Source organism: Arvicanthis niloticus, chromosome 21, assembly GCF_011762505.2.
Source record: "Arvicanthis niloticus isolate mArvNil1 chromosome 21, mArvNil1.pat.X, whole genome shotgun sequence".
Classification (NCBI taxonomy): Eukaryota; Metazoa; Chordata; class Mammalia; order Rodentia; family Muridae; genus Arvicanthis; species Arvicanthis niloticus.
This window is the reverse complement of record NC_047678.1, coordinates 51,922,135-51,939,219: the sequence shown is the minus strand read 5'-3', so window position 1 is coordinate 51,939,219 and position 17,085 is coordinate 51,922,135. Positions and strand designations below refer to the sequence as shown.

The window sequence follows — 17,085 nt, the reverse complement described above, 5'->3', positions numbered from 1 at the left end:
GAGCCTCAGAGCAGGCAAGCTGCATGGACTAGACTATTTGACCTAAGCTACCTGCAAGTCTCACAATGTTCATTCAGTCTCCATCTTTTATTAGCCATCACTCATGCTGTGTGGGCTTTCAGTGAGGACACTGCCTTTGAGTTATCTCTGCCCCTGTAATTAGCCCCTCACCCCTGCTCGTGTAAATAGCTCCAATAAACTCATTGCTTCACCAAGTTGGATTTGATGGTATTGTTACTTTGGCCTGCCCTCAGTTCCCTATGTGAAGTGTTCAAGATTCCTCAGGAACAATGTCACACAACAGTGTGTGTATCGAGCTCCATACTGTTGCGCCTTCTGCTTAGGTTCATAAGCAGCTCTCATTTAGATGGTCCTTTTACAACCATGGAAACCCTCTTATCCACTGCCCCCAAACATAACCTCAGGCAAGCACTCCTAATACTGTTCTCTAGTTCTACAATGTTTTTATTTAAAATGTTACAAATGGCATCATAGTGAAATGTTTGTAACTGGATTCTACTGTGGCTTGGATTTGAAATGTCTCCCAAAGGAGGCCCTTGTGTTAATGGCTGAGGTCCACATTACTGATATTGGAAGTGGTGTCAGCTCTTGTGATGAGGCTCCTTGAGAGACTGTAGGTCATTACTCACAAGCCTTTGGAGAGCATTATGAAGCATGGGTCTCTTCATCCCTATCCATGAGATGAACGTGTTGGTTTGTCACAAACTCCTACTATCATGAACCATCACAGGCCCAAAGCAAAGCAGGCAACCAATCACAGACTGAAATCCCCAGAGGTGTGAGTTAAAATGAACGTTTTCTCCCTGTAAATTGAATTACATCAGGCATTTGTTATAGTAATGAAGAGCTCATGCATACCTTTATTCACTCAGCACAACGCCCCCAAAGTCTCATGCAAACTGACTGTCTCATGCAAACAGACAGCAAACTGGCTGTCTGTTTGCTTGTATAACTGAGCAGCAGTTCATGGAGTAAGTATGTTCACAATCTACCCGTTTAGCCAGGCAGTTGCTCAATGACATCCGGGCTCGATACAGTTTGGGGATGTTGCCCAAAGTCCATAAGTATTCATGCATGGATTTGGTTTGGACACAAATTCCAGCTCTCTGTGATAGATGCCCAGGTGTCTTGTTGCTTTGTTAGCTGGGAATTACAGGTTTGCCTTCGAAAGCAATTGTGGAACTGCTTCACAATTTGGCTCTGCTGCTGGCTGTGCTTTCCCCTCACACAGGGTCAGCATCACAACCTGCGTTGCTCCAACCTCACTAATGTCTTATTAACTACCATTATTATTTGTGTGCACAGGATGAGGCCTGTGTGCAGCCACACACACAGCATGGAGTTTGTGAAGACCAGAGGACAACTTTCAAGAGCTGGTTAACTCCTTCCACGGTGGGTTCCAGGGACTGAGCTCAGATGTGCACAGCCAGTGTTTTTACTTGATGAGTCATCTTGCCAGCCCCTCACCAACACCAGGGACTGGCTCTGATCTTCACTTTGCCATTTTGAAATGTCAGTGATGATGCTGAACATCTCTTCATCTTTGTTCTCCCACTCCATGGTCTTTTGCCCATTTTCAGTTTGCAGCTTTGTTCGTGCATGGTAAGTTCTAAGAGTCTCTATAGTCCCTGCAATAATCCTTCTGTGTTTGCTCCAGGATGCTGTAACTCTCACCTGAGCAAATAACTTAAGGGAGGGAAGATTTGCCTTAGCTTGTGTTTCAGAGATCTGAGCCCACCACAGCACAGATAAGGCAGAGAAGGAGGCAGAGCAGAGGGGCTCACATTGTGACAGGGAGGAAGAAGGGAGGGAGGGAGAAAGGAAGAAAAGGAGGAAGGGAGGGAGGGAATAAGAGTGAGAGCAAGATGGTGAAGGAGTAAGACAAAGAGAACAAAGTGACGCCAGAGAGGGAGAGAGAGGAAGAGAGAGAGAGAGAGAGAGAGAGAGAGAGAGAGAGAGAGAGGCAGGCAGAGACAGAGAGAGACAAAGACAGAGGATATTGAGAATATGCCTCCTCCCCCTCAGTGTTCCATTTGGTACCCAGCCTGTTGGGTGGTGCCCACACTGGAAATGCCCTCATAGATACATCTAGATGTGCTTTACCAGCTGCCTAGGCACCCCTCAGTCTCTCAGGGGTGACAATCAAGATCACCAATCACTCCACACTATAGTTACAGGTGCCAGTGGACACCCCAGATTTTTATAGGGGCTGGGGTCCTCACACTCTCTCAGGAAACTCTCCTATCCTTGGGCTGTCTCTGAGCCTGAGAAGTGGCTTGTTTGTGCTAAGTCCCTGCTAAGAGAGTAACAGGAATTTCATTTAACTTTAGAAATCACTTGAGATACTAATGGATGAACATAGTCATGTTTCTTCATTTGTTCAAGTCTTATTTGATTTTTCATGAGCATTGGTAATTTTTAGCACACAGATCCTGTACATAGCTGGTATTTTAATTATTTTTTTTTTTTTGGAATAACTGTAAAAGGTATTGTGTGGGGTTTTTTACTTCAGTTTCTACATTCTCACTATTAATAATCAGAAATGTAATTGAGTTTTCTGTGTCTTGTATCCTACAATGTTGCTGGAACTATTTATTACATGTAAGAACTTTCTAGTATGTTCCTTAAAAATTTCCCCTATAGATGTCATAAACATAAGCCAGCGCTAAAATTTTTCTATAAAATATTATATCATTATCATAAATGGAACACAAAAGGATGAGATTCTAAAAATTAAGAGGAATTTAAAATTTAGCTAAATCAGTGTTATTTTCAGAAGGCTGGTGTTCTCTGTCTTTCTCTGTTTCTCTCGATCTCTCCTTCTCTGTCTTTCTGTCATATCTACCTATTTATCTCTTTCTTCAAAGAGAGAAAGCAAATATAAGAATATGTCTGTAAGCCAGGCCTGGTGGTACCTGTTTATCATCTCAGCTATTCAAGATGGCCAGAGAGGAGGACAACAACCCTAAGGCCTGCCTTGAGCTACAGAGTGAGTTCAAAGCTAGCAAGGTCAACTCAGAGAGACTCATAGTTTGTTTAGCCATTCGGTGGGAAGGCACCAGCCTAGCATGCACACACTCTAAATCCGATCTCTAGTTCCACTGGAAAAAAAAGGAAAGAAAAACTGAAGCATGTTAAAAACTCAATGGGAGGACTGGCGAGATGGCTCAGTGCAAAAGCACTAGTCATATAAGTGTAAAGAATTAACTCTGGATGACATGGCATCTCATCTGAAATCCCAGCAATTGGGAGGTGCTGCTGCATCCCGTGGGTAAGCCTGCTAGTTGTGCTAGCTGAATTGGCGAGCTCTAGCTTCAGCAAACACCCTGCCTGCTTCAATATATCAGGTCAAAGAAGGCACCTGACACCAACTTCTGACCTTCAAATGCACTTGCACACACATACACATATACATGCACATACACAGACACAAGCAAAAATACAACAAACAACAACAAAAACAAAAGCAAAACATACAAGCAACAACAACAAAAAAGCACCTTATTGGCTTGAGGCTTCTATGGAATATTCTCTAGGATACAGCATGTGCTAAGTCATAAAACAAACCGCAAAAAAACTCATGTAGCGCTGGTGAGCTGGCTCAGTGAGTAAAGGTGCTTGCCACTAAGCCTGATGACCTGAGTTCAATCCGCAGAACACGTGGTAGGAGAAGGGGTCCCCATAAGTTGTCACTGACAAGCATGCCAGGGCAGGTATAGATAGACAGATAGATAGATAGATAGATAGATAGATAGAAAATAAACTGATTAATCAATTTTTTGAAAGTAAAAATAAACTAGTCTTTCTCACTGACCTATTCAGAGGTTTGAACAAGAACTATAATAAAAAGTCATTTCCTCTGTTGCATAATCCAAACAAGGGCCCTCTCAAATGACTGTAAGCACAACAAAGGCTATATACCCACACTCTGAACACCTGTGGGATCCTAAAGTGCTGGATTCAGACCTCACTCGGGCCAAACTGGTAAAGCAAAAGAAGCTGAGCAGAGAGGCTGGTGTGCCACCTGGGTCAGTGGGCCCAGAGGTTACCATATCTTTCGGGGAAAGCTGACCTTGAGTGCATTTATGGTTGAGTAAGATGCCTGGGTTGTTTGCCAGTTCATTTTAGCTGGATTTGTATGACATGGGCAGACATCAGGATGTCTGCAGAGAACACCAGTGAGTCTACCCTGGGAATGAGAGGCAGCAATCCTGTTTTATCTGGAGACTGTGCTGATCTGAAACTGTCTCTCATCAAGAGCCTCCACCCTCCCTCATCTTGTATTGGCCCCATTCCTTCTGTGGGCCACAAGCTCCTTGTCAGATGTGGAGAACTAAAGCAGAGATGCCAGGCCAGCATTTTTCCATAGGCCAATTGGAACATATCAAAAACCAGAGCTAAAGGCAGATGTGTTTTTATCATGTGGATATCAACATCTTCTCATGCCTCTTTTTCCTAAGATTAATCTCAGTTAGGTTTCAGATTCCTGTAGCAAACAATCTTATTCCATTCAAACACACGCATACACACACACACACACACACACACACACACACACACATGAGGAAGGGGGACTTTTCTCTGTCAAAGTTCCTGTTTACCACAATGATGTGTCAGATGAACCCGCCTCTTTCAGCAAGGCCAGTTCAGCCCACCCACCACCCAGTGTCGGAAACACTGGCCAAAAAGCTGCTTCAGGATTACAATAAAGGAGTATATCTGATCTGAGTCTGGAGAGCTTAAAGACTAGTCCAACTGCCAGAAAAATAGGCGATTAAGTGAAGTGCACGGAGATTACAAACTAACCTGATGCGATGTGATATAACGTGTTTGCAAACACAAAGAAAGGCCACTTTAAGGACTTTGGCAAGATCCATTTTCAATGCTTAATTTTGGTTTAATCATACTTCAATATCAAGACCAGAAGCATGGTATATCTCTTTATGAATGACAATGATGATGACAGGAATTCCTGAGAACTCAAAAGTCAAGGAATAGAGGCCAAACAAGTTTGCAACTGAAAGATAGAAAAATCATAAGTTGATCCCCTGAACCCTACTTTTAAAGCAAAGACATAAAAACCTGTAAGTCAAACACTGTGTTGCCTCAGTCCCAGGAAATTAGCTGACCATTTGAACAGATGGCCCTAACTAAACAAATCTTAAGATTCATGGTGTCAGGATGCTATGGGCCCGAGATTAGCTTGGCCGGGCTTTGAACTAACAGCCCTGAGACAGTTGGTGCCAGGATGCTAAAAGTTTGAGATAAGCCTGACCCCCTTGAACTGGAGCTCATGATATATAGTGTGAAACTACTTCAAAATAGCCAATTATAAAGTGACACACCATGCATCTTAGGAATTTGAGATCAAATGTATCCATGACCTAGTGACCTGTTCTCCCTCCTTCCCCCTTCCCTAACTCCACTCTCAGCCTTCCCTCTTCCCTAACTCCACCCCCACCTGGTTTGTAGATGCCCCCTTAAAAGCTGTAAACTTCTTTTGTTCTGCTGCTGAATTCCGCTGCCCCTGCGCGGGCTTGAAGGAAAGACAGCCCTGGCTAGCCAGTAAACCTCTTGCAATTTACATCAAGTTGTGTTTCTCGTGAGTGATTTGGGGTGCGTCTGCAGTTCTCCACGGATTGGTGAGGTCCTTTTCATTTGGGTTTTACACAACAGAAGCCTCCCCCATCAATGTTTTGCCTTCCCAGGGCTTCAGTTACCCACAATCAATTGAATCCAAATATATCAAATAAAAAATTCCAGAAATAAATAACTCATTACATTTTAAACAGCTCTTACTATATTACACTATTACAATCTCATTCTATTTTATTAGTTAGTGTTCTTTTTTGTTTGTTTGTTTGTTTGTTTTTTGAAACAGGGTTTCTCTGTGTAGCTCTGGCTGTCCTGGAACTCACTCTGTAGACCAGGCTGGCCTCGAACTCAGAAATCCGCCTGCCTCTGCCTCCCAAGTGCTGGGATTAAAGGCCTGCGCCACCACTGCCGGCAGTAATTAGTGTTCTTAATCTTTATTACTATGCCTGTTGTATAAAATAAATTTCACCATAGATTTGTACATATAGAAAAAAATCGTAACATACATGGGGTATGAAGTAATCTATGGTTTTGGATATCCACTGGAGACTGGAATAGGTCTGTCATAGGAAAGGATGACTAATACATAACTCTATGAAGTGGCATTCATTACAAAAATGGGCCAGATAAGGCCATCAAGCCTCTAGTCCACTCTCCACATGCCACATAGTTTGGTTACATTGTGTGGGTGTGGCCCTCAAGGCTCACGAGCAAGAAGCATGGTGGAAGAATGGATGGAGACTAGGTCACGGAGTTAAGAACCCTCAGAAAGAATCAGTGTGGTTCTCGTGACCCACTGCTTAGTTCCTTCAAGAATGGCTCATTGTAAAAAGAGCAACCTGACCTAAGCCACTGAATATCATTGGGCCCTTGCCTCACCAAGTGATCAACTCTACAAATGGCCTCTGCTCCCTCTCTGTTTCTTAACCACGTTGTATTATGAAATAGTCACCAGCGTTGAAACCACTCTTGAAACTCTAGGCAAAGCACAATAAACTTCTTTTCTTTACAAAAACCCAGCTTAGGTATTCTAATCTAAAGATTAGAAAAAGGACTGAGACAGGAGGTCACATTAGTCCCATAAGCCATTGTCACTTGGAGTGATACAATGTATCATATTCATATAGTATATCAAAACAGTAATATTATTAAATAGACTGGACCACATCCTCAAGTTAAAATCTAAAACAAGCAGATGTTAGAAACAATATCAAGACTCATGGCCATTTGTATATGAAAATTGTTGGGAGCCGACTTTTAGCAGAAAGCAGCTATCAGCTTTGCAGCCATCTTGAGCCATACACCCTGACAGGAGACTTGGATTACAATAGCCTACAACAGCTGAGCACACTCCGATAACATCTTGTTTTAGATACCCAGGACTTTCCTTGGGTGTGTGAGATTAAAAAGGTGTGTGACTGAAGAGTGTGACTTAGAAGTGTAGAGATCAGATTTAGAGACAAGACCTAAGGGCATGATTAAAGGTGTGACTTAGAGGCGTGGCTTAGAAGTGAGGCATATAAAGGCAGACATAAGAGAGATCAGAGAATCAGACACTTTAGAGAGTACAACTTGGAGAACAATTTGGAGTAACAGAGATTCAGATACTAGGAGTAGGAGTAGACATTAGACACTCGGAAGAGAACAAGAGGAGCACAACTAGGAACTAGGCACTAGGGACTAGAAACTCAAGACTTGGGACTTAGACTAGGAAGAGAGACTGAAGAATAAACAGGATTGAATCGCACTCTGTCTGGTCTCCATTCTTCGAGTCCATCCTCACTCTCTCTCTTGCTGAACCCTGACCTGCAGACCTGAGCGGCAACTTGGGCTTGGAAACAGTGGCCACCAAGCTCGGAGTGGAGAGGGCCGCAACATTTTGGGCCGCCCAAAGTGGGGCAGCTCGGGTCTCAACAGAAAATGTTACTAAAATTATATTAGCAGTAATGTTAATAAGAAGAATAAGATGGTGAAACAATCTAGTCTGACAATATATAGAGTAATCATGCAGCTGTGCTATGTATAGGCCATTCGATTTACTATTCATCATTGTAGGAGCCATAAGGTTTATATCATTCTCCTCTAATTCCACTCTGGTAGAGTAATATCACGCTGATTGCCACAATTAAATCGTTACACAGAAAGCAAAGACATAATTGCACTTAGTCAGAAACATTTAGGGTGGGAGCTGTGACACACACACAGATTTGAAATGTGTCTTACCTAATATCAGAGAGGTCGCACTTGTTCCCAGCAATTGCCATCACAATGTTTTCTGGGCCATGTTCCTTCAGCTCCTTAACCCATTTTTTTAAGGTATGAAATGAATCCTAACCAAAAAACAAGATGAGTCACTGAACAGACCTATCAGTATATTTCAAAGAAGTAGAGATATGAACACCGTGTAATTCAATGGAAAAAAAGTTTGTAGGGGACATTCAACATTAGCCAAGATGCCTCTTTCTAAATTAAAGCTTGAGGAAGTTAAAAATCACATTTGTAACTTTCTTCAGTAAGAACCACTGACTAGAAATAACAACCTTGACTCTGTGGGAACAAGGATTTCAGGATCAAGCAAATACTGAGGCTTACTTCAGGAGAAAAATGTTTGTTTAGGTCCTGCTTGCCCTTCCTCATAACCCCCCTCTAGGGCAGAGGCCAGGTGGATAGACATTTTGGTTTCAAAAGGGGTCAGAACTCATAGACTATACAATAGCAATGAACCAGCTACCAGTCAGTATTCCAGAGGGACTGGGGCAGGAGGAACACCACCAAATCGAAGCACTCACTTGTTAATGAATATACCTCAAAATACCCAAGCCTACAAACAAGCTGCTTCTGTCCCACGAGTGACTATGGCACAGTTGAAGCAAACAAGTAGGCAGAGTAAGATAAAAACAGTAACAAAGTAGTGTAACCACAATAATAGAATACATTGTTTTAAATGTACCACTTGTTTCTGGAATTTTTCCATTTAATAGTTTTGGGTGGCAGTTGACCTTGGATAACAAGGACTATAGAAAGGCAAACCACAGATAAATGGAGACAACTGCCTACAAGCACACACATAGTTACCTTTGATATACACAAATATTACCTCTGACCTTTGAGTGGTGCAACTGAACCACTAACAGAAAATAACCTATAATGATAAAACACACAGAACTTAAATGTTCTCAAGGAAAGTGCTAACCATCGTGACCTGGCCTCTGTGAAAGATGGCCCAGTAGTTAAAACCGCTGGCTGCTCTTTCAGAGGAACCAGGTTTGGTTCCCAGCACCTACATAGTGACTCATAAGTATCTGCAAGTCCAGTTCCAAAGGATCCAATGCCCTCTTCTGACCTCTATGGGAACCAGACACACAGGTAGTGTACGATATATATGCAGACAAAAATATTCATACACGTAAATAAAATAGATATTGTTTTAAAAGGTCAGCCTTCAGATGAATGTTTATTGCTTCTGTAATTGAGAAGATCAATCAAAGCGGCTTTGTGAGAGAAACACACCGGCTGCTTTCATTGTTCTTGCCTGCCACACTGCCAAGGCTCCCTGGGTGCTGGCAAGAATCACAAAGCACTAATCTGCTTTGGTGTTTTGGGGCTGGTCACCAAGAAGGGTATCTGAAGTTGGAGACATTCTTACCTGCTTAGTGATGTCGTAGACTATGACAGCTGCAGCCGATCCACGGTAGTACATGGGAGCCAAGGAATGGAACTGTTGAAAACAATCAGCGGTCTTAGGCAGCAGCAAAAAGACAGATTTTAAGCATTTCTAAGCTACACATTAAATTTTTATGCTGCATCATCCCTACTAGAGCTCTAAATCCCCCACTGGACTTCTCCAGGACTTAATATTAAATAATAAATTTTGCTCCCCAACTGTACATACACTTGTGGTTTATGGACCGTGAAATCTCCTCTGGGCCAAAAGCCAGATACAGATTTATTTTCAGTGTTGCCTTCCTCTGAATTTTCTTTTCTTTACTGACCCAGGACAGTCTCATTAGAACTATACAGTGGTAAGGAAAAGATAGATTCCTGGGAGAGCTCAGAGCACTAGACCCAAGCAGAGCTACTGGGAAGGAGCAAAGACCCAGCTGGCTGCCAGTTCTATTGAAAGAGAATTTTGAAATAGGCCCAAACTAATAAAAATAACAGGGCCCTGTGATTTCTTTTCCCTAACCTAAATAGTTAAAAGTGCCTTCCAGCAGGTTTGGGCCCAGTTAATTAGTTACAGAGGAGGTGGAGTTATAAGACAAAGGCCTGTTAAAACATCTCAGAAACTGACTGGCCAAGAGAGGAACTACACCCTGCCCCATGGAACAGTATAGCCTGCTGATGTTTAAAAAAGTAAAACAACCAATTGTGTGCACCCGCTTGAAAGTTTCCCCTTTTCCCGCACCCCGCCCATATATAAACTCTAGACCCCTGAGCCGAGGAGTCAGTCCCTCTGTCCCCTATGTGAGATATGGAGATATGGACTGGCCCAGAGCTCTGATTAAACCACCTCATGTACTTGCATCAAGTCAGTCTCTCGTGTGTCTTTGGGTGTGTACTGTCCTGAGACTCGAGTGGGGTCCCCTTCTGGGGAGTCTTAGACTTTTCACTATCAGGCAAAGCTTTATCGCCTACCAAGGTCAGCTAATGGAGACAAATCTGATGGGCTTCAGTCCCCAAACCAGAAATGTTAAGAACCAGAATCTTTCATCCTCAAATAAGATGGATAATTATTCTCTGAATGTATACAAAATATACATTACATGTATATTTTGAGGGAGGACCCAGTTTTAATTTGTATTTTTTTTTTATTATTTAAGAAATTGTTGGGATAGGCCAGTGAGTGAAAAAGAGCCCAATAGGGAGATAGAGAAATGTTAAGTACTCACTACGAGTTACCAGTAAATGCTTAAACTTTAATCTAAATATTAGGCTAGAACAAGGAAGTAGGCTTCAGACAAGAAAATGACATTGGGCTAGGACAGGGAAGTTGGCTCAGATATTTTGGTCATCCCGATAAGCTCTTTAGAAACAGTGGTCCTGCAAGTGTTTTTATTGTCTCACTTGTTCCTTAACTATTTGCATATATTGTATTGCTAGTTCCTCAACCTAAAACTGTCCTTAATATTTGTATGTAATTAAAATGGTATAAAAGCAAAAAAGAGGATAGGGAATGAGATAGGGGTTTCTAGGGAGGGGGAATGGAGAAAGGGGATGACATCTGAAATGTAAATAAATAAAATATCCAATAAAAAAAGAATTAACTAAATATGATGAGGTACTTAGTAATTCAATAAACATTAAAAGGCCTTAGATTCAGTGTTAGAGAAGGGTCTGGGGAGCAAGACACCCTCATCTACTACATGGGGATGGTATTTATTGCTTCCCGGCAAAGCCGCTGGGAGCAACGTAGCAGAAACTGACGTGTGCATACCCTTTGACCCATTCGTCTACTTACAGGAAATATATACTAGCATGGCCACCAGGCCCAGAAAGACATTTCCCTATGTTGTAAAGGAAGTAAAAATCAAAGAACATGAAGGTTTGTCATGGACTGTGAGAATATCCTGGACTGAATGTCTGTGTGCTCTGCAAAACTTCAGTGTTGATATCCTTGTCAACATGATGGCATTTGGGAGGGAAGATCATGGGAGGTCAGGTAGAAAGTCATAGGTCATGAGGTCATGAAGAGAGTCTCATGATGGTATTGGAGTATTGTACACCCTGTATGTGAGGATACAGAAAGAAGGAAGCTGTCTGTGAACCAGGATCTACCTCAGAACCATGAGAAAGAAAGGTCTGTTCTTTTTTTTTTTTAATGTATTTTTTAAAGATTTATTTAATTATTTTATATATATGAGTACACTGTAGCTGTCTTCAACCACACCAGAAGAAGGTATCAGATCCTATTACAGATGGTTGTGAGCCACTATGTGGTTGCTGGGAATTGAACTCGGGACCTCTAGAAGAACAGACAGTGCTCTTAACCCCTGAGCTGTCTCTCCAACCCAAAAGGTCTGTTCTTTAAACCACCTGCTCTGCAGCATTTTGTTCTAGCTGAGGCTGACTAAAACGTATGTAGATAACAGAATGTTCTGCAATCCCTGAAATAAAGAGGATTTTAAAAGGAAAACATCTTTTTGACATACTATGAAGTGAAAACATATCTAAAGGCAGTGGAGATGATAGAATTTCCTATGAAAAAGGTAGACAGCAATGAATGTATAAATACTAGATCTGTTAGCAGTAGAAGGCCCAGTTATTTTTACATTTAAAAGGCTACATCATATAAATCACACAATAATTTTAAGTAAGATGGTTTTAGGTTAAAGTAAATATCAGGGCCGGTGGGATAGCACAGCAGGTAAGGGCACTTGCCACCAAGCCTGAAGACCTGAGTTTAATCCCCCAGAAACCCACATGGTGGAAGGAGAGAACCACATCCTCCAAGTTCTCTGACCTGTTTCTGTGTGGTGTGCCAGAGCCACATATCCCCCACCCCCACACAAAATAAATAAGATATTTCAAAAAATTAATTAAAAATCAGCCATTTTTATTGAGACATAAAGGAGGGAGAGGAAAGATGAATCCTGCAGTTTTTCTGGCAAACAACAAAACTATTCATGTTGTGGATAGCCCTGGCCTTGTATTTTGATGCTAATTCCCCTTTCCAGTGAAGTCATTACACAGGTGATTTCTAGTGAACCTTCTGCCCATCTTCATTTGTAAAATAAAGGCTGGAGCCAGTGATTGGGCAGAGGAAGGGGATGTGGAGAAATAAAGGCTGGGGAGAGAAGAGAAAGAGAGGGAGGAGGACTGGAGGAAGACAATGGAGGAGGAAGACGACTGGGAAGCAGGAGGTAGAAGGACAGACATAGGGTCTGGAAAATCCTCAAGTTATAAGGGTCTTATAGCTGGGGAACAGAGTAATGTAGGGGTATCTGCCCAATCTAGGCTTACAGAATATATTCATAATACTGAGTTGTGTTTTCATTGACCGGTCATATTTGGGTTGGAGATTTAAATATCACCCACAACATATTCATTCTATTTCACACATGGTACTTGTTGATGGAATGCTCACACGACCTAGAGAGGAGTCAGGATGCTGCCTCCTTGTGATCACAAATTCTCTCTTTGAAGGAAGACCACCCTGGAGTTTGGTGGCTTTTAAGAAATGGAGTGAGGGACAGCCTACCACTCTCCTCTGTCCACAAAGACCACGCCAGGTCACAGCATAAGATACCACACTGGCCTTTCAGAGACATAGACTTTGCCTATGTCTGCCCTTGGCAACGCACTCCTCATGTGTCAAGACCAGTCAGGATTTTGGTTCATGGGAGGAAAAAAAAATGTCTATAAACACCAGGCTTTGCTAAAGGTAAGGGATGCACACAAAGCTGCCTTTCAGCCAATTAGGTGAGTTCCCCCACCCCCATTTTTTGTTTTCAAAACAGCCTCTGCTAAAGAGTGAGTACAAACACCATTTCCCAGAAGTCAGACATGTGACAGAGATTTCCCTTTGGGCTCTGACGCCAAAGCTGCCTCTTGAAGAGCCAATAGTGTGGGTCTCATGAATTATTGAAAACCCTCAGCCTGCAATGCATTACGTTTTCTTCCTTCCCACAAAGGAATCACTTTGAAATAAATCTGTTGGTGAAGCCACTTAAAGGACTTTATTGCTGGAGACTTAGGGGTTTTAATAAATTAAAAGTTAATGTCTCAGTTCCGAAACTCAATAATGCATTGACCAAAGGTTAATATTTGTGAAGGACAAAGAGATGAATCATTTCTAGCTTACAATATATATCCGTTTATTCCACACAGCAAGAACAGAAGTGCACACACTCAGCCACGGACTGGTGTGATATAATTTATTTTCCAAGAGGTCAGAATTAATATTGACAGGAAAATCACAGAAAATTCTTCCAGAATAAAGGTCACAATTACAGAAAGTTGGTAAAAGCTTTCTTATTAAAACCTCCTTTGAAAGGCTATTTAGAAATCAACACATCAGACACTAATTCCAACTCTTCACAGACTACACAACAAAATATACATTTTAGATTTTAGTGTTCAGATAATGCCCAGGTATCATTTAGGAGCAGCAAAGAAAATTCTGGAAAGCCAATTTGTTTCTTTAAAGAGACGGGTTATCTATGTTCTTTGGACATGTAATTAGCTTTGGTTTTTTGTTTTAAAGATTTATTTATTTTATTTACATGAGTACACTGTAGCTGTCTTCAGACACACCAGAAGAGGACATCAAATCCCACTACAGATGGTTGTGCACCACCATGTGGGTGCTGGGAATTGAACTTGGGATCCCTAGAAGAGCAGTCAGTGCTCTTAACTGCTGAGCCATCTCTCCAGCCCCTAATTTTGTTTTTTTAAGATTTCATTTGTGTGTGTGTGTGTGTGTGTGTGTGTCTACATCTGAATCCCCTTGGATCTGGACTTACAGAGGTGGTGGTAAGCTGCCCAACATGAGTGCTGGGAATCAAATTCAGGTCCTCTGGTGTGCCCTTCCCCCAGCCTGCCAGTCTGCCAGCCTGAGCAGGCGCTTTATATGTGAAAGCAAATTATTAGACTTGGGGCCTTGATCAGAGAACGTTGTCTTGGCCTCATCTCTTTTCGCCCTCCATTCCCCTTTCATTCCCAGCCTTCCTCTCAGGTGAACCCGGTTCCCATAGCCACTGGTGGCTACACTCTGGAAGAGCAATGTCCACTTTTAACTTCCAAGCTATCTCCCCAGCCCTGACTACTTGGGTTTTTATGGTTGTTTACATCATAAGAAAGGAATGACCTTCAGCATGCTGGACTTCTCAGCTTCTGTGGATGAATGTTGTTGTACTCAGCTTCCTATCACACTAACAAAGCATCTGAGGTAATCACCTGAGAGAAAGGGGCTATTTTATCTCAGAGTTAGGTGTTCTAGCCTAATATCAATTGATCAGATTTAGTCTGTAGTTAATGAGACATACCATGGCAGGAACAAGACCACTTATTTCATGAGGTCACAGAACAAGAGAGAGAAGTTGCCAGGATTCTACAAACTCCCTTCAAGGACATGACCCCAGTGCCATAAAGACGGGACCCACCTACTGCACTTCCCTCCCCCCCCCCCCCCCCACTTTCCAATAGCACCACATGGAGGATGAGACATTTAATACATGGACCTTCAAGAGTCAAGCTATAGGGTGGTATTGTAGAGTGAAAAATTATAAAGACCATTTTATGAAATATGTAGACCTTTTCTTTGCCCTTAGACCTGTGCAGAAAAAGTGCAGGTTCCAGAACTCGAAACTGAAAATAAGATTTCAGGCCTTCACTGCCCCAGGACACATTCTGGGTGAAGGACATTATCCCTGAATCAGAAGACACTTACTGGATTACATTCCTCAAGCCTCAGGGAGTAGACCCCACCTGTGGGCGGGAAAAGCCCAAGGCAGGAAGACACATTCCTGACCACAGAGAAAGATGCAAGCCATCTAGGTGGGGTTATAGTCAGAAGAAGTGAAAAATAGTTTACCTGAAATAGTTGGTAATGATTGTTTAGGGTAGGTTCCTCTGAAATGTTCCACTGTTCTGGATTACTCCCCCTGCCTCCCCTTGGTCTTTCCAGTGTTATAACCTGTTGGTGTTCAAACTTTGTAAAGCAACCAATCATGTGTAACCTCGCAAAAATACAACCAATCATGTGTAACCTCGCGAAAATTCCTCCCTTTCCCTATAAAAGAAACCCCTCAGCTTGCTGGCCTTTTGTCAAAATTCTGTTCCTGCGTGGACAAGCAGTTTTGACCTTGGTTAGCCAACTCCCCAATAAATCTCTGCTGATTGCATCCAGGTATGGTTTCTTGTGGTTTTGGGGTAGTCGTGATTTCCTGAGACTTGAGAAAGGGTCTCCCAAGTTTGGGGGTCTTTAGTGTGATCTTTCTGAAAAGCAGCTACTCACTGTAGTTCCTTCTCTTTTTTTCTAACATATTTTATTGATTATCTGGGGATTTTATACAATGCACCCCAATCATACTCACTTCCCGTTCCTTCCAGGTCCAACCTCCTACCCTTGTGCCCCCTCCAAATAAATAAATAAATAAATAAATAAATAAACAAACAAAGTAATAGAGAGAGAAAAGACACTAAGTCCTATTTGTGTTGCCCATATACTCACTGGAGCATGGTCAAACTCCCAGTTAAGGTAAAGAAACCCCAGTCTTCCCTACCTTCCTGCCAGAAGCCATCGACTATGAGGAGCCACACTCCAGCATCTTTATCACAGTTTTTAAGGACTCTCTTCAAATAGCTTCCTGTCTAGACTGTTTTTTGTGGGGGAGTTGAGTGGGGGAAGAGGTTGTCACAGAAGCCTTCACTGTCTCTCATTCTCAATTATGAGTCTGCAGTCATAGATGCCACTGCAAATGAAGCTTCTTCGTCCATAGCAGCCAGAAGCAATATGGACTGCAGACATCAACATGGCCTCAGATGGCCGCACAGGCCACATACATCAACATGGCCTCCGGCAGCAACATAGATCATGGAAGTGAATGGCCCTCCTAGGCAACATGGACCAGTAACATCAACATGCCTGCGAGCTGCAGCACAAATCAGGTAGGTCTTTTGAAGAGGCCCAATCCACAAATGAAGCATCCTCCATGGAGAGCATCCCAGACATCCTGTAGTTGCTGAGTCAGCGCATCAGAGTGATTGTGAGCAGAATGCCACCCCAGGTTGCTGTATGCTAAGTTGCTGATGCTGTATGCTACCCCATCAACCCTACAACGTCCATCAGCAACAACACAGACACTGTATTTCAAAAGTCTTACAATGCCCAGGCTCTCTGATAGGATCGCACCTCTTAAGGTAATAATGAAGACAGTCACAAAACCACCAGAATTCATTCTAGTTATACTAAGTAGTCAAAAATGGCCTCAATGTCTAATCATCAGAAAATGAAAACCTAGATTTTGGTTTAGTCCTACAAGATTCTGGACAATAACTAAACTTAAGGTTTTTAAAAACAGCAAACGGCATAGGAAGCGCTGCCCATGGGTGTTTTTCTGGACAAATAGCCCCATGGTGCTGTTTGTGGGGAAAAGTTTCCTGCTACAGTAAGTCTGAGGAACACTATACATACTGCTTCCCAGAGGCTGACAAAGTACTACCAGTACATCGAAGGTTGTAAATTCTTCTAGAGGAAGGAGATCTATTTATTTTTGGTTTTAACTCAAAATTTCCTGTTGCTTTTTAGCATTTTTCTACATAATATTTGTTAGCTACTAGGACCTATCATTTTAATAATGGACCTTAGAACAATGTTTAGAGAATAAGACTTGGATTCCCTAAGATTGAGGCCTGGCCTTATTTGATCTCAGGTTTTCATATTGTATAAAACGGAAATGGAGGTAAGCATGGTGTTAGAAATCGCGGCTGAAAGTTTTCTGTCTCCGAAACTCACGGTGAATTCGGGCC

The 17,085-nt window shown here is 42.3% G+C and overlaps 1 protein-coding gene across 2 annotated transcripts in view; it reads right to left on the bottom strand.

Annotated features, from left to right (window-relative positions):
- Positions 1 to 17,085, bottom strand: part of Rab31 (RAB31, member RAS oncogene family) — a 129,038-nt gene that overhangs the window by 38,983 nt on the left and 72,970 nt on the right. For both annotated transcript variants that reach the window (XR_013105716.1, XM_034484175.2), the window contains exons 4-5: positions 9,263 to 9,334; positions 7,840 to 7,946 (exon numbers count right to left, since the gene is read on the bottom strand). Coding sequence is in view for 1 of the 2 variants with exons in the window: in XM_034484175.2 (XP_034340066.1) it covers positions 7,840 to 7,946; positions 9,263 to 9,334 (179 nt within the window). In the remaining variant the exon portion in view is untranslated. The remainder of the gene's footprint in view (positions 1 to 7,839; positions 7,947 to 9,262; positions 9,335 to 17,085) is intronic.